The sequence below is a fragment of the Cherax quadricarinatus genome, chromosome 75, assembly GCF_038502225.1.
Source record: "Cherax quadricarinatus isolate ZL_2023a chromosome 75, ASM3850222v1, whole genome shotgun sequence".
Classification (NCBI taxonomy): Eukaryota; Metazoa; Arthropoda; class Malacostraca; order Decapoda; family Parastacidae; genus Cherax; species Cherax quadricarinatus.
The window spans coordinates 18,708,354-18,735,776 of record NC_091366.1 but is presented as its reverse complement, the minus strand read 5'-3'; the positions used below and the strand labels follow the sequence as shown (position 1 = coordinate 18,735,776).

The following is a 27,423-nucleotide window of genomic DNA, read 5'->3' as shown; positions in this document are numbered from 1 at the left end:
ATATATAAATTTGTGGACTGTATATTATAATTAATAAATGATTACACATACACATTTACATGACAGAAGGAGAATATATCTTAATATCACTCACCAATTTGACTGGAGATTAAGATGCATCATACTCAAAAACCTCACTCTAACCAAATTTATGAAAATAATGCTGGCCAGAATTATAACACAAATCTAGATAGCTTATCTGAGGTTCCTGTAGCTATCTAAAACTCATTCAACCCATTTGACTGGAGATCAAGGTGTATCATACTCAGAAAACCTCAGTCTATACATGAAAATAACACTGGCCAGAGTTAAAACATCACAGACTTATCTGAGGTTCCTGGAGCTGTCTTGTACAGTCGCCTGATATCTCCCGTTATGCAGGAATGCACATCCAACAATTTCGGCTCCTATTTGAGAGGTGTCAGCCCAATATAACCTCTATAGCACGAAAATTCTTCCGATTATTCACTAACGTTTGTGTTGATTCAATTAAAAAAAAAAAAAGTGGTGAATCTCTTCTGCGCAGGTACAGCTTCCCATTTTTTGTAACAGAATTTTTATTAAATACAATATAGGTCATCAATTTGCATATACTGTATTTCAGGATAATATATAGTATTTTCAACATGGTACATATAATGGATGGTACAAGCGAGGTCTTACACCTTATTACAAATTACAAAGATGAAGAGAGAGAGAGAGAGAGAGACAGAGAGAGAGAGAGAGAGACAAAGTAGGTAATATTGAGCATAAAATTAGAATTTTGACATATATCACATTAAACATGAGGTTCAAATTCAATGATAACTTCCACTTGAGTTAGTTCAGGCTACTGCCACCTAATATACCTCACTGAAATAATAATACAGCGGACATCACAATGAATGCTGAAGACAACCTCTTACCCCAACCATACATTGTAAACAATATTACTTTAGAAAAAAAAGCACGGTAACTAGGTAATGTTACAATGACAATGAGATAAATCACTCTGGCGGACTTCCTTGGTCCATCCTGGGTAACTCACACGTTGCTATGTTATACATGTATGCAAGCATAAGTGTGCAGCTGTAGATAGATGAACCAGTACCCAAACAATCTCACTTACACACGCGTTACTATGTATGACAAGTGTTACCAAGTTCACCAAGTGCACACTTTGTCACTTAGAATACACCTGTGTTGATGTAAATATAGGTGAGAGTGGTACACCGCTGGTCGTAATAAACACTCTCAACTTCTCAAGGTCACACACACTAGGCCCAGCTTCTGGAGAGTTACCAGTGTTTTAGGTTAATGTGTTTATTATGTGTCAGTGCGAGTCTGCAGTCATTAACTTGGTGTGTCAGAAGTTAAACACTACAATCCAGTTGATCAAATAGTCTAAAACAATTTACACAATGTATAACTAGAAGTATAATGATTGCAAATTGTTACTATTACAATTTTAACTAGGCGCTAAACCCACTAGATGAGATGGCAAGGAACATAGATGTTAACAGGCTGACTCTTGCTTAACACAGTTTAAAGGTAACCGAATTACTCAAGAGAAAGTATTCATGAAACTGAACATTATGCAGGAGTAAGCTTGTTCACAGTAAAAATACAAAGCATAAGTTACACCCTCACACCACAGATCAACACTGCAATTTGAAATATTACTGGGAATTTAGCAGTAAAGTTTCAGTCTGAACGAGAAAATGTATTAGAAAACACAGCAATGACACTAGGACAAACAACTTAATTATGTAACCGTATTTAATAGTTCAGTTACACTGAGCAGAGCATGTATTACACTGATTTATCAAATGTAAGGAATCACTACACTGAAGTACACTCTGAGCCTTTTAAAGTCTTAATACAGGCTTACAAATGACAATTAACTGTCTATAAAGTGAAACGCTGTTGTGGAAGTCAGAAATAATCTTATTGTAGCGGTGAAAGAAAATTGACGTAGTTACACAGTATCTTGACAATCGACTTCTGAGGGATGAATGTGCGCTCTCCGACGGCTGACAGAGCCTGGGGCTTTGTCGTCAGCGCTCAGAATATCTTCTTTCTTCATCTGGTGTGTGAACGGTGGTTTACAATGTACAAGCATGGAGAGATATGTGGGTGATGGTGGTAGAGACCAAACACTACTCCACTCTGCCTGACATTACTCACTCTTTAAAGCATCTGGCTTATCAACCCACACTTTCTCAATGCAGGAAAAACAATGGTACGGCCGGAACACTGTAGAACGTTCACAAAGGCATGCTGCGATTCAGAACAGATGTAACTGCAGTGTAACTTGGCCTTCACTGGCTGACTTGGAGTGCTGTTTAGCCTTGATCAGCTAAACTCGCCCTTATCCCATACGTAGATAATGGCGACGAGTTAAGGGATACCGGTGAATAGGAAAGTTGAGGACATTCACCTCACTAGACACACGCAGTATGGGTGTAAGTGGTATGCGGGTCTTATAGTGCCATTTTCAAGGTCACCCATGAGGCTAGACATTCCTCATTCATTTTAAGCCTACTATGGTCACACAATGTCCTAATTCAGTGAAATCCACTCGTGCAAATAGTTACAACAAACCTGCAGCACTTAACACTTCTATCACACGTATGATAGACGAATGTTCACTCTGTGCACAAGCAAATCAGCACAAACTTACTATGTTTATAGGTGAACCTCTGGCATGTCCCACTTAAAAAGTCAGTACTGCAATGCTCATTAAATTGTTCTTAACTAAGCCACTACAGGAAACACTGGTATGCCAGCAGCACTGTAGAATGTATACGTAGACATGCTGGGGGTCAGGACAGCTGTACCTGCAGGCTGCCTTAGCTTGTTCTGGCTAGCTTGGAGTGCTGCTTTCAAGCCTGCTTGAATGTGCTTGCTAAGCCCGTGTCAACCACTTGGATATTTGCTTGTAGCAGGCAGGTAGGCACACAGGAGACACATTCGTAAGATGAGTGGAGTGCGGCACAGAGGACTGACATGGGCACTCAAGCATTTATGTGGTCTAGCAAAAACCACCTCAAGACCATAAGTAAATAGAGGCGATCTCCTCCAAGTGCAAATTTTTCTTATTAATAAATTAAAATGTAAATATTTCTTATTTATAAATTAAAATGTAAATATTTCTTATTTATAAATTAAAATGTAAATATTTCTTAGTTATAAATTAAAATGTAAATATTTCTTATTTATAAATTACATACATTGTTCAAGTGTGAATAGTGGTGGTGGGTTCTGCTGCCGCCTCCGCCACCACTAATATGTACGGCTTCTCTCGGTGGCCCTTATAAACCGAACAATAATACCACCACCACTTATTCCTCACATATATTATGACATATTTTATTCATTCTAGAGTATATATCATGTTTCTTTGTTATTAATATTTTATTATGTCATATTAGATGAACTGTGATAGATAAATTAAGCCGTTGAGATTATATTAGCATCATATTGAAGCATAATAAACTCGCCTTCCTCTCGCCTCCTACATGCCTGCAACACCCTCTGCATATCTGCTACACTCCCTGCATGTCTGCTACATTCCCTGCATGTCTGCTACATTTCCTGCATGCCTGCTACATTCCCTGCATGCCTGCTACACTCCCTGCACATCTGCTACACTTCACGCTTAAATTCCATGGTGTTTCTCACTTTCTTTACCACAGGAACTTTCTTTGTAGCCTTGGGTTACTTATTTCACAGTTGCACTGCTAAAATGCCACTAAAAACAATGGAAAACAAGCAAAATGTTTGGATGTATGAGTAGAAGGTTCCTCACATATCGAGAGACAAAGCCAGACTGGCAAGGTCCAAGCCAGTGAACAGATGTGTCCCAAATGGCCGATAACCAGACGTCGAAAAACCGGCTGATCACCAAGTTGACCGATAAGAGAAGTGGCCAATAACTGGGGGTTCACTTTATTTCTTATGAGGAAAATTAATTTGGAATAAGTCAGATTCGGGATAAGACACTCTCTCTGGATTAATTACGTCATCTGGGGTTCCACTGTACTTTACTAGGGCCCAAGGTTTGAAAAAGAAATTTGGCAAAATAACTGCACAAAACACAAGAGAAATGCTTCCATGGTGAGGTGAACACATGCACTGCTGAGTGGATGTTGTGGCATTCACTGCACCAGTGGCAGCATTCCAAAGCTCACTCATTATTATTATAATGGGGAAGTGCTAAACCTGTAGGATTATACAGCATCTGTGGGGGGAGGGGTTGGAAGGTATTCAGGCTTAATTTAGGGAACTGGAGCACAGATCCAATTCCCTAGATCAAGAACCCCTGAACAACATCAAGGAACCTCCCTTGAGTGGGAACCTCTCTTGTAATTAGGATTTTGGCTCGTAACTCAGAACAAACAATCGACCGAGTGATGGCTCGTATCTCGAAAAACTTGTATATTTGGGCACTCGTAAGTCGAGGTTCCACAGTAGTTGAAAGAAGAATGCTAGGTTTTAGAGAATAATTGTGTGTACTATAATGCAAAGAAAATACAGTGGAACTGCAGATTTCGTATGCACCGAATATCGTATGTTTTGGATTTAGACCACTTTTTTGGGCAGAATTTTGGTCCGGATTTCACACCTCCACCCGCAAATTGTACGTATCAGATGCATCCGCCCACCTGGGGTGCTACCACTCAGGCGTACGTATCTCAGTCTTGCTCTGTCACTGGTCGAGTGAGCATTACATCACTCAACTATTGGGTGCGACTGTGAAATAAGCCACGCCTGTTGTGGAATCTATTGTGTCTTTGGGGATATCCATGGGGATGGAGGTGAGTGGCCAGGATGTGGAAGAGTTGGGGAAGGACCACATGGACGAGCTAACCACTGAAGAGCTGCAAGACCTTCATCTGGAATAGCAACAGATCACAGCTTCAGAGGAGGAGGAAGAGAGAGGGAAGAAGGTGCCTTGCTCAGTGAATAAGGACATTTATGTAAAGAGGAATGAAGTGCAAACTTTTGTGGAAAAATATCACCCTGACCAAGCTGTTACAAGCCGTATCTGCAACATGTTAAGCGACAATTCCTTGTCTCATTTTAGGCAAATCTTAAAGAGACACCAGAATTATAGCTCTCTGGGCAGATTTTTAGTGCAACAGGTGTCCAGTGCCAGTAAAAGACAAAGGGGGAAGCAACCCCAGATAGGGCTTTGATACTTGAAATCCTGATGGAAGGGGATTCTCCTTCCAGACAATAAGCTCTCCTCCCTCTCCCCTCCTCACCTTCTCCCATATGCCATCAAGCATCTTCAATAAAGGTATGTAATAGTGATTAAAATGTTTATATATCTATTTCATTAGCGCTTTATACTTATTTCTCATTGTTTTCTGCATGTAAAACTATAGTTATTTTTTAAAAAATATATTTTTCGTTAATATTTTTGGGTGTCTGGAATGGATTAATTGTATTTACATTGTTTCTCGTGGGAAATATTACTTCGTTTCTCGTACATTTCGGATTTAGACCGACCTTCTGGAATGGATTAAGTGTAAAATCTGGGGTTCCACTGTATGGTTACAGAGTTTCATAACACAGCTCGTGGATAGTGGGTCTAAACTGCATTTTATTCTGACTCAGGCGAGCAACACTTGCTAATTTTTTCAGTTCATGTTCAGTAGAAATGAAATAGCTTTTTCCTGTGGGTTCTTTCCCGTCCCTCACAAAGCACTGATGGATTTTTTGATCATGGCATTGTTTTCTTAGTTTATAAAGGTTCTTGTCTTGTTTTTGTCAGGCACTTATTGACATGTACACCAGTTCTGATAGATATAGATGTTTTTAATAAGTCTTTTCTCCGTGAGCTAGAGTTTAACTTCAAAAGCAATGACTTTTCCTCTGTTTGATAACCCATCAGTTTACACTCTTTTTATTTAATCGTTGGGTGGTTTGCTTACGTGTATCTTGGGTTATAGTTGCTGGGAGGGGGAGGCTTTTAACTATAACTGCATCAATTCAATTCAATTCAAAGTTTATTCTCCATAAGGATTACAATGCTGAGTTTACAGAATTTGGTTATTGTGTGGTTTACATGTAGTAAAATAATGATTACAGAGTGTACCACTAGAACACCTAGCATGGCTAGGCATTTCGGGCATACTTAGTTTAATTCTTAATTTTAAAATATTACAAATTATGAGGTAAGTTGGTATTATGGCTAAGTGACTAAATACTAGTTTGTGAGTTTAGCAATGTGAATGCTTTTGTTTTGGCACAGTACATAGTTTCAGTATTGGAGTATCACAGGATTCATTATTTTAAGATTGAGATTAATGTTTCTGTTTATGGTCAAATGGGTGAGTGAGTGTAAGTGTGAACCACCAGGTGGTATTCGTGTAGTTAGTTGATGGGGTGTATCAGGGAGATAAGATGTTTTCTAATGGCAGTTTTGAAGGTGATGAAAGTGTCTGCAGTTCTAGTGTTCTCAGGTAGGGTGTTCCAGATTTTAGGGCCTTTGACATAAATTGATTTTTTGTAAAGGTTTAATTGGACACGGGGAATGTCGTAGAGATGTTTGTGTATGGTGTTATGCCTGTGGGTTCTGTCACAACTATCAAGAAAGCATTTTAGGTCAAGGTTGATACTGGAATTTAAGGTCCTGTAGATGTAGATTGCACAGTAGTAAGTGCGGATGTACTGAACAGGGAGTAAGTTTAGATCTATGAAGAGTGGGGGGGGGGTGTTGCCAGGGATAGGATTTAGTGATTATTCTTACTGCAGCTTTTTGTTGGGTTATTATTGGCTTTAGGTGTGTTGCTGCAGTTGATCCCCAAGCACAAATAGCATAGGTGAGGTATGGATAAATAAGTGAGTGGTATAGTGTGAGAAGGGCATTTTGTAGCACGTAGTAACGTATCTTGGAGAGGATCCCAACCGTTTTGGATACTTTTTTGGTTATGTGTTGGATATGGGTGCTGAAATTCAGGTTGTTGTCAAGGTATAGGCCTAGGAATTTGCCATCATTATGTCTGGTAATTAGAGTGTTGTCGATCTTAATGTTAATTTGTGCATCTCCTGCTCTGCTACCAAACATAATATAGTAGGTTTTGTCAGTGTTAAGCGTAAGTTTATTGGCTGACATCCAAGTCGATATTTTGATCAGCTCCTCGTTAACAATGGTGTTGAGGGTGGCAAGATTAGGGTGAGAGATGACATAAGTCGTGTTGTCAGCAAAGAGAATGGGTCTCAGGTGTTGGGATACGTTTGGAAGATCATTGATGTATATGAGGAAGAGCAGGGGACCAAGTACATTTCCCTGTGGAACTCCAGTATCAAGTGGCCGTGTTGTTGATGCTGTTTCTTTAATGGTGACATACTGATACCTATTAGTAAGGTAAGATTTGAAATAAGCAAGCGCATGGCCTCTTATACCGTAATGGTCAAGTTTGTGGAGTAGGATGTCGTGGTCTACTGTGTCAAAAGCTTTTCTTAGGTCAATAAAAATTCCTAGTGGATATTCCTTATTTTCCAATGCTGTGTAAAGCAGATGCAGCATTTTTATGATTGCATCATTAGTGCTTTTATTTTTCCTGAATCCAAATTGGCAGGGGTTGAGTTATAAATGAATATAGTCTCCCGTGCACGAGTTTCTCAAAGATTTTGGATAGCAATGGTAAGTTTGATATTGGCCTATAGTTGTTTAAGTCTGTAGGATCACCACCTTTATGTATTGGTGTAACCCTTGTTGTCTTTAGTAGTTTCGGGAAGGTGCTAGTTTCTAGTGACTTGTTAAAAAGTAATGAAATAGTTTGCGAAAGGACATGGGCCACTCGCTTGTACAGTAATGGTGGGACATGAGACAGATTCCCTGAGTTATTTTTAAGTGACTTTATAATCTCGGTGACTTCCGTGGGCTCAGTTGGTGCAAGATAGAAGGAATTTGGGAAATTCCCATCTAGGTAGTCCCTGGCATGGGCATTGGTATGTGGGATTTTATTGGCAAGATTAAATCCTATGGTTGAGAAGAAGTCGTTTATCTTGTTAGCTGTGTCAGTGGGAAGTAGTGGTGTTTCATTAGGTTTAGTTAGGACAATATTCTTGTTTTTTTTTCAGTTTGTGGGTCCTTAGAATCTGAGAGAGTGTTTTCCAGGTGTTTTTTATATCTCCTCTAGTGTCTGTGAATCTACTGGAGTAGTATAGTTGTTTGGCTTTCTTTATTACTTTGGTGAGAACTGATGAATAGTGTTTAAGAATATCTTTGTGTATTAAGCCCTGTCTATATTGCTTTTCATATTGGTGTTTCTTGTCAATGGATTTCAGAATGGTGCTGGTTAGCCATGGGCAACCAAGCCGTTTGTTTGTGATCTGTTTCGTTTTTATAGGACAATGTTTGTTGTATAGTCTAAGTAATTTGTTAAGAAAAATGTCTGTCCAGTCATCAATACCATTGGCCTTGGAGAATTCTGTAGGCCAGTCAACGGTCTCTAGGTCAGCTGTGAACTTCCTTATTGAGGCCTCGTCATGGAGTCTAAATGAGACTTTGTTGTATTCAAGTGGTGGTTTACTAATGCTTGTCAGGAGGAAGGTAGGGTAGTGGTCTGTAGTGCTATCTGTGATTATCCCTGATTTAAAGGGGGCTAGTATATTGGTCCATATGTGGTCTATTATGGTTGCACTTGTCTCAGTGAGCCTGGTTGGTTTAGTTATTGTTGGTATGAGAAGTGTGTTGTTCATATTGTTGATGAAATCAGTTACAGGCTGATCATCTAGTATGCCAAGGTTGATGTTGAAGTCTCCAGCTAAGAGAAGGTGGTGCTTATTCATTTGTCTGTTTGTTATTAGTGACTTTAATTTCTTACTGAAATTTGGGATGTTTGTGTGAGGTATCTGGTAAATGGCACCGATTGTTATAGGTGTCTTAAGGTTTTTTACAGTAAAATTAGCAAATATGTATTCCCCATATTCATCACTAAAGCAAGTGGTGCTAATACAAGATAACTGGTTAGAGTAATAGATTGCAATACACCCCCAACTTGGTTTGGTCTGCAGTTGTGAATTGCTGTGTATCCTGGTAGATGGTAGATATCTATTGTGTCCTGCCTAAGCCAGGTCTCAGTAAGAATAATGCAGGAGAAGGGTGTCTTTAGTGATTCAAGGAGTGCCAGGAGGTCATCATAGTGTTTGCTTAAGGACCTGATGTTGTAGTTAAGTACTGATAGACTTTTAGCATTGTTTAGGATAGTGCTGGCTTGTAATGCTGTGTAATAAAGGCAGTTACTTTCCAATAGGTTTTGATTGGGTGTCAGATTATGGAGGTTTAGATCAGGGTCAACGTGATCAATCATCTTCTAGGTTTAAATTATGGTTATTTATATCCTGAGTTGTGTGTTGAGTTCTAGTACTGATATCTGTAGTTGTGGGAAGTTTGGGCAAGTATATAGCTAGAGTGTTTTGGTCATATAGAGTATAGTCACTAATACACATAATGAAGTCGATGTTGTCTATGTGTTGTGCTGGAATGAACTAAAGTACAACTAGGTATAAACTAATAATATAAAAATACAAATTAAAAATAGAAGACTCTCACTTGTAATTGCACTAAGGTCTAATATAATGACTTTTGTGGAGTCTATGTTTTGAGCTAGAATGAGCTATAGTACAACTAGGTTTAATCTAATAATATAAAAATACAAATTAAAAATAGCACTAGTCTCTCACTAGTAATTGCACTATGGTCTAATATAGTGAATTTGGTATTGACTATGTATTGAGCAAGAATGAGCTATAGTACAACTGAGTTTAATCTAATAATATAAAAAAGGCACAAGACTCTCAATTGTAATTGCACTAAGGTCTTATATAAGTTGTTTACAAGAATTAGAGGATAACTAGATTTAAATTGACAAGATAAAATACACAAGTTAAGGTAGCAAAAGAATAATAAAAAAAATGATAAAAATAAAAATGGCAATGACTTGGTTATAATATGCTAGTAAGATGGTAGACAGGATAATATAAAAGTTGTAGTTGAAAATACTAGTTTAAAAAAGTAAAGAATAAATTATTATTATTATAATAAAAAAGAAGCGCTAAGCCACAAGGGCTATACAGCGCCATATAGAATAAAAATGGTCAATAAAAGCAGTTTGGTCAATATAGTTTAAAACAAAATTGGGCAATAGTAGGGATTTTAGAATAAAATTGGGCAATTGAGTATTTCTTAGTGAGGTAGAATTATTGAGGACAAGTTATGGCTAGTTTATAATAAAATAAGATGGAACAGTGATGTGGTAAGTTGTAAAAAAGGAGATAGATTCTGTAGATATTAAACACAATTAAGACTATGAGGTAGAATGGTCGTTGAATACAACAATGACAATCAAAAGTAGTTGGGGTATTAGAATTTTAGGGGGGCACAAATTTATGACAATATAGCACTAACTGTGGACTGTGGGTATTATCTGCACTTTACTCTGATTCTGTTAGTCCAGCCTCACTTAGGAATGTTTTAAGGTCATGTTCTGTAGAGATGAAGTATCTCTTCCCAGTGGGCTGTTTCCTAACTGCGATTTTTCCATCCCTCACAAAGCACTGGTGGATTTTTTGGGCATAGCGTAATTTTCTTAGCCGATAAAGGTTTTGTCTTGTTTTGGTAAGGCACTTATTGACGTAAACATCAGATTTCATAGAAATAGATGTTTTTAGTAGGTTGTTTCTTTGTAGGCTAGTTTGGAATTTTAACAGCACTGTTTTTTTACCCGCTTGGTAGCCCATCAGTTTGCAATCCTTTAGGTCATCACTACGTATATTAAGGCGAAGGTGGTCCTTGATTTGCTGTAGGGTGGTGTCCATGCAGGTCTCTTGGGTGACTGTGGGTGGGAGATGTTTGCTGTTAACTACAACAGCGTCAGATAGCTGTTGTTGGTCATTATGGTCTTGGAAGTTGGTTATGACATTGGCAAGTTGTTGGTCCACTCTTGATCTTTCCTCTATAATGTTGGTAGTAAGTAGGGTGACTTGGTCTTTTAGAGTGTTGATGGTGTCTAGGGACTGGGTGTGGGTGTTGCTTTGTTCTTCCCGAGTGTCTAGTTTATGTTCAAGAGCAGTGATCTTGGTGAGGTAATCTGCATTGGTAGCTTTTAGTTCCTGCATTTCTTGAGTTAGTTTGGTGATCGTTTGGTTCTGAATCGTAAGGAGTTTAGCTATTTCTGGGTCGGTGATCTTCTTGACATCAAATATTGGGAAGGAGTTATCTTGGACTGTGGCGACGGCCATGTTTGTTGTTGTCTGTAGTGTGTTGTGGTGGTGCCGGTGGGTGATGAGGGTTGTGTCCTGGCTGCCAGTACCACAAGTTTTCCTCGTGTTATTACTGCTCTCACCTCTGATGTTAGGAGTCCTTAGCTGGTTACTGGATCTTCTTTTATTGCTCTGACCATTGTCCATTGGTTGTTTCTTTGGGTGAATAGTAGGTGATGGGTGAATGTTGTGGAGTATCACTTCAGTGGCAGCGGGGTAGGAGGTGGTAGTACGAGTCCTATTAGATGGAAATAAATGGTATAAAATACCGACACAATGGCAATATAAACACAAATGCAGTATAATGTGATCCTTTATTGACTACGTTTCGCCCACACAGTGGGCTTTTTCAAGTCACAAACAGAACTACCTGGGGTGGAAGGAACGCGAGTATTTATAGTCCGGCTGAGGTCAGGTGAAGAATGCTGCATCTGATGATGTACCGAGTTGGGTTGTAGAGTCTAAAAACTTGGGTAGCTTGGAAAGGAGACTGGACAAGTTTGTGAGCAGACCTTCTACAGTGTTCTTATGTGGGATAGCGATGAAGAAGTTTCTTGGCAAGTGGTTCAGCTATGTTATAGAAGCCACTATTCTGGTTGAAGTTGTCGGATATAGAAATAAGTGATGATTCCAGGATTCTTCGGTATTGGGTGTTGTCTTCTGTGGCGATAAGTCTTGAGTTTCTGTAGTTTATCAAGTGGTTGTGTGAATTACGGTGTTGTACGCAGGCATTCCTTGTGTCGTCAGACCTGCTTGCGTATTGGTGTTCTGAAATACGTGTTTGGAGGTCCCTTGATGTTTCGCCCACGTATAACTTGTTGCAGTCATTACAAGGGATTATGTATACCCCTGCAGAGGATGGAGGCTTGTCCTGCCTACTACTGGTGATGTCCTTGATGGTCGTGGTTGTGGAGGTAGATACTTGGAATGATGTTTTGGCAAAGATGTTGGAAACATGTTTGGCAATGGAGTTGGTGGGAAGGACTATGTATCTCTTCTCGGCAGTGTCTTCTCTGGGTGTGTTGAAGATGTTTAGTGCTCGCCGTCTGCAGTCTCTGATGAAGTGACGAGGATAGTGGAGTTTGGAAAATACCTGTTCAATTATAGTGCATTCTTCCTCAAGGAACTCGTTGCTGCAGATTCTGAGTGCACGCAGGAAGAAGCCTATAATTACACCACGTTTGGTTTTGGTGTCGTGGTGAGAGTAGAAGTGGAGAAGATCGTTTTGGTTGGTGGGTTTTCGATAGACTTTAAAACGAAGTTCGTGGTCAGCTTTGCAGAGTAGAACATCAAGGAAAGGAAGAGTGTTGTCGACCTCTTCTTCAAGTGTGAACTGGATTGAAGGCTCGACCTGGTTGAGCTTGTCTTGGAGAGCTTGAACGTTGAAGCGTTTAGGAGTTATGAGGAGAATGTCGTCAACATAACGGAGCCAGGTGACAGACGAAGGAATAATGGTGGAGAAACGTTCGGCTTCTAGATGTTCCATGTATAGGTTCGCTAGGACTGCACTGAGTGGCGAACCCATGGGTAGTCCAAAAGTCTGCTGAAAGAGGTGATTTTCAAAAGAGAAACACGTAAAGCCAACACATAGTTCAACCAGGTCGATGAAGTCGCTGGCTGGAATGGGAAGATCAAGTGAATCGTCAATTTTCTTGCGCAAGAGATCGATGGCTTGTTTAGTAGGTACTTTAGTACCTACTACCATTTATTTCCATCGTGTCAAACACTGCAGTAGAAATGGATCCTTCACACAGAGAATACCTGGACCTTCTCCTAAAAGCTTACTCACTTCGCAACAGACACAATTTTCTTCGTGACTGTATCCAAGAAATGGTCTTACCAAGATCTACTCCTCCTCAAATTGCCAACATCAAACCACCTTTCTCCGCTACAGCTCGGACCTACCTTGAAGAGTGTGCAGATGACTTAAACAATGCTACAAAGGAAGCTTTTCTCCAAGCCAGAACACTAGGCACAACACTCCGGGGCAACATGAACAGACGCACCGCCGAAATCATTCGCACCAGAGTTACCACAGCGAATGTTCAACAGAAGATCAGACTTACTAGGAAACTACAAACACTCTGCGATAATAGTAATTGGAAAAGTTTAGGAAGACCTGAAATTATTCAAAATCTTTCATCTCGTCCACTGTCAACCACAGAAACTGAAGCCCTCAGCTTAGGCCTCAAATTCGCAACAGGAATTACGAAACCAAAACAAGACCTCAATTTCATCGCCAAAAACTACAGACACAATGACTCCGACTTCCAAAAAGGCTATCTTCAAGGCATCATCTCAGCAGCCATCTCAACACGCAGCTCCCCAGTCATACCCCGACGTTACATCAATGCACTCAAAGGTTTAGCAGAAGACACGACCATCAGGGTCACCACCGCTGATAAAGGAGGTGGTGTTGTCATCATGAACACTGACGATTACAGGAACAAAATGCTCAATCTACTTAATGACCCAGATACCTACAAACCTCTCACAACTAACCAAGTGGACAACCTTACTAAAACTTTTCTTCAAAGGACTCGCCGCATTCTGAGGAGCTCAGAACAAGGGAAGAAACTTCTGCACACCATGCCCAGCAACCCCAGACCTGCCAGAATGTACGGCCTGCCAAAGACTCACAAGCCTGGTATCCCACTGAGGCCCATATCCTCGGGAATAGGCAGTGCTCCCCACAAGCTCTCAGGAATTCTCGCCAAACACCTCTCGAAACTCTTGGGCACTATCAGTCCAGCACATCTCAAACACTCAGGTGATCTTCTCAATCGCATTCGCAACATCAACATCAGGAACAAGAAACTTTCCAGCCTTGACGTGACTTCCCTATTCACTAAAGTACCTACTAAACAAGCCATCGATCTCTTGCGCAAGAAAATTGACGATTCACTTGATCTTCCCATTCCAGCCAGCGACTTCATCGACCTGGTTGAACTATGTGTTGGCTTTACGTGTTTCTCTTTTGAAAATCACCTCTTTCAGCAGACTTTTGGACTACCCATGGGTTCGCCACTCAGTGCAGTCCTAGCGAACCTATACATGGAACATCTAGAAGCCGAACGTTTCTCCACCATTATTCCTTCGTCTGTCACCTGGCTCCGTTATGTTGACGACATTCTCCTCATAACTCCTAAACGCTTCAACGTTCAAGCTCTCCAAGACAAGCTCAACCAGGTCGAGCCTTCAATCCAGTTCACACTTGAAGAAGAGGTCGACAACACTCTTCCTTTCCTTGATGTTCTACTCTGCAAAGCTGACCACGAACTTCGTTTTAAAGTCTATCGAAAACCCACCAACCAAAACGATCTTCTCCACTTCTACTCTCACCACGACACCAAAACCAAACGTGGTGTAATTATAGGCTTCTTCCTGCGTGCACTCAGAATCTGCAGCAACGAGTTCCTTGAGGAAGAATGCACTATAATTGAACAGGTATTTTCCAAACTCCACTATCCTCGTCACTTCATCAGAGACTGCAGACGGCGAGCACTAAACATCTTCAACACACCCAGAGAAGACACTGCCGAGAAGAGATACATAGTCCTTCCCACCAACTCCATTGCCAAACATGTTTCCAACATCTTTGCCAAAACATCATTCCAAGTATCTACCTCCACAACCACGACCATCAAGGACATCACCAGTAGTAGGCAGGACAAGCCTCCATCCTCTGCAGGGGTATACATAATCCCTTGTAATGACTGCAACAAGTTATACGTGGGCGAAACATCAAGGGACCTCCAAACACGTATTTCAGAACACCAATACGCAAGCAGGTCTGACGACACAAGGAATGCCTGCGTACAACACCGTAATTCACACAACCACTTGATAAACTACAGAAACTCAAGACTTATCGCCACAGAAGACAACACCCAATACCGAAGAATCCTGGAATCATCACTTATTTCTATATCCGACAACTTCAACCAGAATAGTGGCTTCTATAACATAGCTGAACCACTTGCCAAGAAACTTCTTCATCGCTATCCCACATAAGAACACTGTAGAAGGTCTGCTCACAAACTTGTCCAGTCTCCTTTCCAAGCTACCCAAGTTTTTAGACTCTACAACCCAACTCGGTACATCATCAGATGCAGCATTCTTCACCTGACCTCAGCCGGACTATAAATACTCGCGTTCCTTCCACCCCAGGTAGTTCTGTTTGTGACTAGAGAAACGTAGTCAATAAAGGATCCACTGTGTGCCACGGCGTAAACGTAGTCAATAAAGGATCACATTATACTGCATTTGTGTGATTATATTAATGACTTCAGAAAGTTGTAAGTCTACTCGTGTATGTCCTTGTAGTAATGTTTCCCTCACTTGTGTTGTTATGAGTCCTGGACTGGTTACTGGATCTTCCTGTGTTGCCCTCACCTCTGGCCATTGGCAGTGACTTCAAATGATTTGTTGTAGCGGCTTTCTTTTGTGTTAACAATATTTTATTACATGTGAACTACATTTTGTATGCAGTAGAAAAGAAATAAAGATGTATTGTGTTCATATCACTTGGTCTCCCTATAATAACAATAATAATAATAATAATAATAATAATAATAATAATAATAATAATAATAATAATGATAATAATAATAATAATAATAATAATAATAATAATAATAATAATAATAATAATAATGATAATAATAATAATAATAATAATAATAATAATAATAATAATAATAATATATTTATTTCTACAAGTACATGTACAAGGTATACAGAACTAGCTGACATCAGTGACATACTACAACATAAAAAGCCACTTGCTGTGCTGAGCATTTTGGGCAAATTAGGTCAATTGTGTCCCAGGATGCAGCCCACACCAGTCAACTAACACCCAGGTACCCATTTTATTGATGGGTGAACAGGGGAACATGTCCTGATGTTTTCCAGCTGTACCAGGGATTCGATCCCGGGACCTCAGTGTGTGAGCTGAGGGTGCTAGCAGTTGAGCTGTGCGACACCTAATGCTGCAGTACTGCTGTATACTAATGGCCTCTTTCAAGGCAGACAATATTGGAGGCCAGGAGAATATACAGAGAACTTTTACTGCATGTATAATTACAGTAAAGCACCTAAATTATTGGGACTGGTTGAAGTCTCTTGATCTGTACTCCTTAGAAAACAGGAGAGAAAGATGCATCATAATTTACACCTGAAAAATCCTAGAGGGACTAATCCCAAATTTACATGTGGAAATCACTCCCTATGAAAGCAAAAGAGTGCAACATCTCTCCCCCAGTGAAAAGTGCTACATTCCCTCCAGTGAAAAGCAGTAAGAGACAACACAATACGTGTTCATAAGGGGGATTACCAACAGACCCCTGGCTGTCTTCTACAGGTAGCTGGATGGGTACCTCAAGTCAGTACCTGACCAGCCAGACTCTGGCTCATATGTTGGATTGCTTGGGTCCAGCAGTAACAACCTGGTTGATCAGGCCTTGTTCCACTGCGAGACCTGGTCATAGACCAGGTTGCAGAGGCGTTAATCTCCAGAACACCCTCCAGGTATAATGGTGATAATGGTTCTGACATTGTGTAAGTGATAATTGTGTAGACAGGTGGTAATGGTACTGACTCTGCGAAGGTGATAAAAGTACTGACACTGTTTATGGATGGTAATGGTTATGACACTACCAAAGTGATAATGATGGTGACACTGTCCACAGGTTGATCATCTTCGTGGGATGAGTAAGGCTGTCAAGAGGCTGGTGGAGGCTGGCCTGGTGCTGGGTGTCCAGCAAGACCACGATGTCCTCCGCTACTCCAGAATAACTTTACAAGATGGTCAACTGCATCTCCACGCTCTCCAGCATCAACCACCACCCACCCACGCCCACACTGTTCAGGTACTTTATTACACTACCACTCTTACTGTACCACCACATTATTCAGGTACTTTATTGGACTTCCACTCTTGCAGTACACACCCACCTAGTCTCACCTTCTAGGAACGTCTGCTCCAGCACAAAGGTATAATTTCAGAGGGCTGAGTAGGAGTTGCTGAGCTAATTAGTGCTTTTAGAGAAGTGGAAGAAAATAGAATGATTAAGATGGTGTTTAAATCTTCCACGGATGGAAAGAAGAAAGGATAGATGTCATCTCTGGAAAGGTTGGAAGAACGGAATGAAGGAAATTTTGAGTGGTATAGGATTTAGATCCGGAAGATGTGTGTGTGTGCATGAGAGTTAGTTTAATATGTTTATTATGCACCCCATACCCATCCTGTGGGCGGTAGTCACCCCATACCCATCCTGTGGGCGGTAGTCACCCCATACCCATCCTGTGGGCGGTAGTCACCCCATACCCATCCTGTGGGCGGTAGTCACCCCATACCCATCCTGTGGGCGGTAGTCACCCCATACCCATCCTGTGGGCGGTAGTCACCCCATACCCATCCTGTGGGCGGTAGTCAAAAGATTACAGAGGTACATAATTGGTCCAGGGACTGGACTCCAAAGTTTTGGTGGCTGAGCAAGTTACAGAGGTAATGAACTCACAATTTACAAAGGTAATGAACTCACAATTTACAAAGGTAATGAACTCCAGGTAGGTCTGGTCACAATCATGACAAGTTACAAAGGTATTTACAGATTACAGAGGTACGTAATGGGTCCAGGGACTGGGCCCCCAAAGTTTTGATAGCTGAACTAGGTACAAAGGTAATGAACTCACAAGTTACAAAGGTAATAAATTCTGTAAGAATGGTTACTTACGTTTATACATGGCTACAATCATGAACAAATTATAGAGTAATGAGCAATTCACACTTCCACACCCGGTCACAACTGTAATGAGTTATTGGTGCAAATATTGATTGTTGAGCCACATACGCACACACACACACACACACACACACACACACACACACACACACACACACACACACACACACACACACACACACACACACACACACACACACAGTTGGAAGCTGAAGACACAGATGAATCACAGGGATGTTAGGAAGTATTTCTTCAGCCACAGAGTAGTCAGTAAGTGGAATAGTTTGGGAAGTGATGTAGTGGAGGCAGGATCCATACATAGCTTTAAGCAGAGGTATGATAAAGCTTACGGCTCAGGGAGAGTGACCTAATAGCGATCAGTGAAGAGGCGGGGCCAGGAGCTCGGACTCGACCCCCGCAACCTCAACTAGGTGAGCAACTAGGTGAGCAACCACAAATAGGTGAGTACACACACAGACACACACACACACACACACACACACACACACACACACACACACACACACACACACACACACACACACACACACACACACACACAGTTTAGTTTAATATCTTTATTATGCACCCCATACCCATCCTGTGGGCGGTAGTCAAAAGATTACAAAGGTACATAATGGGTCCAGTGACTGGACCCCAAAGTTATGATAGCTGAACTAGTTACAAAGGTAATGAACTCCAGGTAGATCTGGTCACAATCATGGCAAGTTACAGAGGTGATGAATCAGCCTCACTCCTATACATGGTTACAGTCATGAACAAATTACAAAGTAATGAACCACTGATACGTCCACACCTGGTCACAATTGTAATGAGTTATAAATACAAATATTAAGTGGATCATACACCCACACTAGCGCGCGCGCGCACACATACACACACGAGGGAGCACGCACGGACATGCGCACACGAGCGTACAAATATATGCATACACACAAGCACGCACACCCACACACACACACACACACACACACACACACACACACACCCACACCCACACCCACACACCCACACCCACACACACACCCTCACACACACACCCACACACACACACACAGTGGTGGGGCACCTGAAAAGAAACAAGTGTATAATTGACAACCAGCACGGTTTCAGGGAAGGAAAATCCTGTGTCACAAACCTACTAGAGTTTTATGACAAGGTGACAGAAGTAAGACAAGAGAGAGAGGGGTGGATCGACTGCATTTTTTTGGACTGCAAAATGGCCTTCGACACAGTTCCTCACAAGAGGTTACTGAAAAAGCTAGAAGATCAGGCACACATAACAGGAAAGGCACTGCAATGGATCAGAGAATACCTGACAGGGAGGCAACAACGAGTTATGGTACGTGACGAGGTGTCAGAGTGGGCGCTTGTGACAAGCGGGGTTCCACAGGGGTCAGTCCTAGGACCTGTGCTGTTCTTGGTATATGTGAACGACATAACGGAAGGGATAGACTCAGAAGTGTCCTTGTTTGCAGATGATGTGAAGTTAATGAGAAGAATCAAATCGGATGAGGATCAGGCAGGACTACAAAGAGACCTGGACAGGCTACAAGCCTGGTCCAGAAACTGGCTCCTTGAGTTTAACCCTGCCAAATGCAAAGTCATGAAGATTGGGGAAGGGCAAAGAAGACCGCAGACACAATATAGTTTAGATGGCCAAAGACTGCAAACCTCACTCAAGGAAAAAGATCTGGGGGTGAGTATAACACCGAGCATATCTCCTGAGGCGCACATAAATCAGATAACTGCTGCAGCATACGGGCGCCTGGCAAACCTAAGGATAGCGTTCCGATACCTCAATAAGGAGTCGTTCAAGACACTGTATACCATTTACGTCAGGCCCATACTGGAGTATGCAGCACCAGTTTGGAATCCACACCTAGTCAAGCACGTCAAGAAATTAGAGAAAGTGCAAAGGTTTGCAACAAGACTAGTCCCAGAGCTACGGGGATTGTCGTACGAAGAAAGGTTGAGGGAAATCGGCCTGACGACACTGGAGGCCAGGAGGGTCAGGGGAGACATGATAACGACATATAAAATACTGCGCAGAATAGACACGGTGGACAAAGACAGGATGTTCCAGAGATGGGACACATACACAAGAGGTCACAATTGGAAGTTGAAGACTCAGATGAATCAAAGGGATGTTAGGAAGTATTTCTTCAGTCATAGAGTAGTCAAGTCGTGGAATAGTCTAGAAAGTGAAGTAGTGGAGGCGGGAACCATACATAGTTTTATGGCGAGGTATGATAAAGCTCATGGAGCAGGGAGAGAGAGGACCTAGTAGCAATCAGTGAAGAGGCGGGGCCAGGAGCTATGACTCGACCCCTGCAACCACAAATAGGTGAGTACAAATAGGTGAGTACACTCACACACACACCCACCCACCCACACACACACACACACACACACACACCCACACCCACACACACACACACACACACACACACACACACAGACACACACACACACACACACACACACACACACACACCCACACACACACCCACACCCACACCCACACACACACACCCACACACACACACACACACACACACACACACACACACACACACACACACACACACACACACCCACACACACACACACACCCACACCCACACACACACACACACACACACACACACACACACACACACACATGGTAATGCATTATTTACAGCTAGCAAAGTCAGGGTATTTCTCCAGAATGGTCTGTAATATACCACTGTGGATAAAATACTTTGCCATTTCTTGAACACTTCTGAGTGAGTTGTTTCTAAATTCATTAATTTTATCACACTACAGTACATAATGAAGCAATGTGTGACAATAGTCCATCTGGCAAAGTTTACATTTCGTTTGGTCTACATCTGGTGGTGGTGATTTAACCTGCCATAGATACTTGTAACCCAGCTGGAGCCGGGCGGTAGTGACATCCAAGAGTCTGCTTATCTTGTTGGATGCACCATAGACATGTGGCTCCTCCTGCATGATGGAATGATGATAGATGGACTGACTTGTGTCAATCTCCCTAAGTCTTAAGTCAATAAAGTTCATTTGAAGTTCTTTTCGTATTATTGTTCTCAAACTGCTAACTGACGACACAAGATTGTAATCTACTCCCTCTTTGAAAGCATACAGCTTAGCCAATTTATCAGTTCTATCATGCATCAGAAGACCAATGTGAGATGGAATCCACAGCATGTGCACTCTGACTCCACTGTCCACAATCCTACCATACCTGTGTCTGGCTTCTGACACAAGCATGCCACAATTTATACTTAATGAGTTGAGAGCATTTATGGATGACAGAGAATCAGTTACAATTAAAGTGTCAAACTTAGATACATGGACACATTTGAGTGCAAGGAATATGGCAAACAGTTCTGTTTGAAGGGTAGAGGCCCAGTTATTGATGCGTGCTCCAATTTCTTTATGAGAGCCATCACTCTGAGTGACAACAGCGGCACTACCAGCTGCACCAGTGGACTGGTGAACAGAACCGTCAACGTAAATAATTTGTGAAAGAGTGTTCTGTGTGACTAAGTTATCAATACAGCTTAAGGCATCATGTTTGGCTTCAAGACGAAGCTTTGGTTGTGATTTAAGAAGAGTTTTGGGGGGAAATGGAGGAATGGTAGTTTGGAATGGGGTAATATCTCACGGAGCAGGGAAATGTCTCTGTTGTCCAACTTGACATAGATCATGTAGCTGGTTCATGCGGAGGTCGGTTCCAGTTTTTTCGATCCATCTGGAAGGATGTTCACCAGTGCTGAGGAAAGTTTGGAGGGCTTCTATGCAGGGGTTTGAATGGGCTAACCTAAGCATTTGAATGGGCTAACCTAAGCATATTGACCCCAATAAGGATATTTCTTTCAGTAACACGATCTCTAATGCTTGGAATATTAAGTTCTTTCCGCATATTTAAAATTTTGGCAGTACGAGGGCATCCTAGGATGATCCTCATTGCTTTGTTTTGCAGTTTTTCCAGCCCTCCAAGCTTCCAGTCAGTCACAAGAGCAAGTATTGGCGCAGCATAATCAACCAATGATCTAATATAAGCAAGATACATCATTTTCACAATTTTAACATTAGCACCATACCTGGGATGAAAACTTGCCACAACTCTAAGTGCTCTCAGCCTTTCTTTGTATTGGCGACAAAGTCTTGTTACAACAGGTCCAAGTAGTGGAACCTCAAAGCCTAGATACCTGTATCTGCTTACATATTCTAGAAGAGACCCATCATGCAACTGGATCTGAAGAACTGTGCCTCTCTGTCGAGGAGGACGTCTGTTGAGTATCTTTGTTTTATCACCTGAGATTATTAACCCCAGGTCCTGACACGAGGCTAGTACATGATTAAGAAAGTTTTGGGTGTTGGAGAATCCGGTGGTGTGAATCATTATGTCATCAGCAAAACTAACCATATAATGATGGGGCTGGCTAGGCATGGCATTAAGTAAGGCATTAATCAAAATGTTGAAGCCCAAGCACTGACTAACTCATTCGTCCTATGTAAGGGATGAGGGTGCGCGATCTGCCCAGTTCTGTTACCCTTAATTCTATTTGTCTCTCCATGCCCGGCTAAGTGGGGTGTGAGCATTAAGACCGTTGACAAATTTTTCCCAGTCTGTTTGCCGCAGCTCTGCCATACGCTCTCTGAGATAAAAGCTATTTATGATATTGTATGTTGCAGAAGGGCAAGCAAGGCAACATATATGAAGAGATTCAGTGATACTGATTAGGCAGACTTGAGTACTGGAGGTAGGTATAAGTAGAGCAAATGTACTCTAGAGGAGGGCTGGTGTTAACACTGGAGAGACACTTGAGCTGTAGTGTCTGTGTGTATCTGGCAAGACAGTTGTTGAATAAATAATGGTGAATGTGTTTCTTTTTTTTTTCTGGGTCAGCCAACCTTGATTCACGATGCTCACACTCTTCCATGTCCACACTATAGCAAAATCCCAAGCTCAGATACTCAACCAAAAGTTTACCTCACTGTCAACTACTCAAATACTTTCTATATAGCACCAACAAATTCTATTGAAATCTCACTCATCATTAAAAAAAGGCAGATCTAAATAACTTCCCACCATTCATATATAAAAAAGCAGCTCTTGTGCTGCCACCAGTTATTGCAACACTGTTTAACAACTCTGAGGAGTCTTCAACCTTCCCATCCATACTCAAGACAACAAGGGTCACCCCGATCCTCAAAGGAGGTGATTCAAACTGATCTGAGCAACTATAGATGTAGAGTGAAACCTCAACTTGCAAGTTTAGTCTGTTCTGTGACCTAGCTCATAACTCAATTTGCTCGTATATCAAATACATTTTCCTCATTTAAATTAAGTGAAATGCCATTAATAAGGAATATCCACTAGGAATTTCTATTGACCTAAGAAAAGCTTTTGACACAGTAGACCACGACATCCTACTCCACAAGCTTGACCATTACGGTGTAAGAGGCCATGCGCTTGCTTATTTCAAATCTTACCTTACTAATAGGTATCAGTATGTTACCATTAAAGACACAGCATCAACAACACGGCCACTTGATACTGGAGTTCCGCAGGGAAGTGTCCTTGGTCCCCTGCTCTTCCTCATATACATCAATGATCTTCCAAACATATCCCAACACCTGAAACCCATTCTCTTTGCTGACGACGCGACTTATGTCATCTCTCACCCTAATCTTGCCACCCTCAACACCATTGTTAACGAGGAGCTGATCAAAATATCGACTTGGATGACAGCCAATAAACTTACGCTTAACACTGACAAAACCTACTATATTATGTTTGGTACCTAGTCATTGTGGTAGTCTACAAGCCTCCGGATGCAACATCCCAGCAATTCCAGGAACAGCTGTTAAAAATTGACCACTGTCTGGAAAATCTTCCAGCTCCTTCACCCAACATCTTGCTCCTGGGGGATTTCAACTTAAGGCACCTAAAATGGAGGAATATAGCAAATAATATTGTTGCAGTAATAACACCAGGAGGCAGCTCTGATGAAAACTCACACTCACACGAGCTTTTAAATCTCTGCACAAAATTCAATTTAAACCAGCAAATAATAGAGCCTACTAGACTGGAGAATACACTAGACCTCATCTTCACTAACAATGATGATCTGATAAGAAATGTCACCATATCAAAAACAATATACTCAGATCACAACATAATTGAGGTTCAGACATGTATGCGTGGAGCCCCAGACCGACAAAATGAGACTAGTCACGAGGGAGCATTCACCAAATTCAACTTCAATAACAAAAACATAAAGTGGGACCAAGTAAACCAAGTCCTAACCGATATAAGCTGGGAAGATATACTAAGCAACACAGACCCAAACTTATGCCTAGAACAGATTAACTCGGTGGCACTCGATGTATGCACAAGGCTTATTCCTCTAAGAAAAAGGAGGAGTAGATGTAAAATAGAAAGAGACAGGCGCTCCCTTTACAGGCGACGGAAAAGAATAACAGAGCGGCTAAAAGAGGTCAATATATCTGAAATGCGCAGGGAGACACTGGTCAGAGAAATAGCAAGCATCGAACTTAAGCTAAAAGAATCCTTTAGGAGTCAGGAATCGCGGGAAGAACTAAAAGCCATAAATGAAATCGAAAGAAACCTAAGTATTTCTTCTCCTATGCCAAATCAAAATCGAGAACAACGTCCAGTATTGGGCCCCTACTTAAACAAGATGGGTCCTACACAGATGACAGCAAGGAAATGAGTGAGCTACTCAAGTCCCAATATGACTCAGTTTTTAGCAAGCCGCTAACCAGACTGAGAGTCGAAGATCAAAATGAATTTTTTATGAGAGAGCCACAAAATTTGATTAACACAAGCCTATCCGATGTTACCCTGACGCCAAATGACTTCGAACAGGCGATAAATGATATGCCCATGCACTCTGCCCCAGGGCCAGACTCATGGAACTCTGTGTTCATCAAGAACTGCAAGAAGCCCCTATCACGAGCCTTTTCCATCCTATGGAGAGGGAGCATGGACACGGGGGTCGTCCCTCAGTTACTAAAAACAACAGACATAGCCCCACTCCACAAAGGGGGCAGTAAAGCAACAGCAAAGAACTACAGACCAATAGCACTAACATCCCATATCATAAAAATCTTTGAAAGGGTCCTAAGAAGCAAGATCACCACCCATCTAGAAACCCATCAGTTACACAACCCAGGGCAACATGGGTTTAGAACAGGTCGCTCCTGTCTGTCTCAACTACTGGATCACTACGACAAGGTCCTAAATGCACTAGAAGACAAAAAGAATGCAGATGTAATATATACAGACTTTGCAAAAGCCTTCGACAAGTGTGACCATGGCGTAATAGCGCACAAAATGCGCGCTAAAGGAATAACAGGAAAAGTCGGTCGATGGATCTATAATTTCCTCACTAACAGAACACAGAGAGTAGTCGTCAACAGAGTAAAGTCCGAGGCAGCTACGGTGAAAAGCTCTGTTCCACAAGGCACAGTACTAGCTCCCATCTTGTTCCTCATCCTCATATCCGACATAGACAAGGATGTCAGCCACAGCACCGTGTCTTCCTTTGCAGATGACACCCGAATCTGCATGACAGTGTCTTCCATTGCAGACACTGCAAGGCTCCAGGTGGACATCAACCAAATCTTTCAGTGGGCTGCAGAAAACAATATGAAGTTCAACGATGAGAAATTTCATTTACTCAGATATGGTAAACATGAGGAAATTAAATCTTCATCAGAGTACAAAACAAATTCTGGCCACAAAATAGAGCGAAACACCAACGTCAAAGACCTGGGAGTGATTATGTCGGAGGATCTCACCTTCAAGGACCATAACATTGTATCAATCGCATCTGCTAGAAAAATGACAGGATGGATAATGAGAACCTTCAAAACTAGGGAGGCCAAGCCCATGATGACACTCTTCAGGTCACTTGTTCTATCTAGGCTGGAATATTGCTGCACTCTAACAGCACCTTTCAAGGCAGGTGAAATTGCCGACCTAGAAAATGTACAGAGAACCTTCACGGCGCGCATAACGGAGATAAAACACCTCAATTACTGGGAGCGCTTGAGGTTTCTAAACCTGTATTCCCTGGAACGCAGGAGGGAGAGATACATGATTATATACACCTGGAAAATCCTAGAGGGACTAGTACCGAACTTGCACACGAAAATCACTCACTACGAAAGCAAAAGACTTGGCAGACGATGCACCATCCCCCCAATGAAAAGCAGGGGTGTCACTAGCACGTTAAGAGACCATACAATAAGTGTCAGGGGCCCGAGACTGTTCAACTGCCTCCCAGCACACATAAGGGGGATTACCAACAGACCCCTGGCAGTCTTCAAGCTGGCACTGGACAAGCACCTAAAGTCAGTTCCTGATCAGCTGGGCTGTGGCTCGTACGTTGGTTTGCGTGCAGCCAGCAGCAACAGCCTGGTTGATCAGGCGCTGATCCACCAAGAGGCCTGGTCACAGACCGGGCCGCGGGGGCGTTGACCCCCGAAACTCTCTCCAGGTAAACTCCAGAGCAGGAGATGCACAAATTAACATTAAGATCGACAACACTCTAATTACCAGACATAATGAGGGCAAATTCCTAGGCCTATACCTTGACAACAACCTGAATTTCAGCACCCATATCCAACACATAACCAAAAAAGTATCCAAAACAGTTGGGATCCTCTCCAAGATACGATACTACGTGCGGCAAAATGCCCTTCTCACACTATACCACTCACTTATTTATCCATACCTCACCTATGCTATTTGTGCTTGGGGATCAACTGCAGCAACACACCTAAAGCCAATAATAACCCAACAAAAAGCTGCAGTAAGAATAATCACTAAATCCCATCCCTGGCAACACACCCCTCCACTCTTCATAGATCTAAACTTACTCCCTGTTCAGTACATCCACACTTACTACTGTGCAATCTACATCTACAGGACCTTAAACTCCAATATCAACCTTGACCTAAAACGCTTTCTTGATAGTTGTGACAGAACCCACAGGCATAACACCAGACACAAACATCTCTACGACATTCCCCATGTCCGACTAAACCTTTACAAAAATTCAATGTATGTCAAAGGCCCTAAAATCTGGAACACCCTAACCGAGAACTCTAGAACTGCAGACACATTCATCACCTTCAAAACTACCATTAGAAAACATCTTATCTCCCTGATAAACCCCATCAACTAACTACACGAATGCCACCTGGAAGTTCACACTTACACTCACTCACCCATTTGACCATAAACAGAAATATTAATCTCAATCTTAAAATAATGAATCCTATGATACTCCAATACTGAAGCTATGTACTGTGCCAAAACAAAAGCATTCACATTGCTAAACTCACAAACTAG

General features: G+C 41.7%; 1 protein-coding gene across 2 annotated transcripts in view; it reads left to right on the top strand.

The window, feature by feature from the left end:
- LOC128691938 (uncharacterized) overlaps window positions 1-27,423 on the top strand; it is a 181,929-nt gene that overhangs the window by 75,498 nt on the left and 79,008 nt on the right. For both annotated transcript variants that reach the window (XM_070101081.1, XM_070101082.1), the window contains exon 5: window positions 16,950-17,129. In XM_070101081.1, the coding sequence (XP_069957182.1) occupies window positions 16,950-17,129 (180 nt within the window). The remainder of the gene's footprint in view (window positions 1-16,949; window positions 17,130-27,423) is intronic.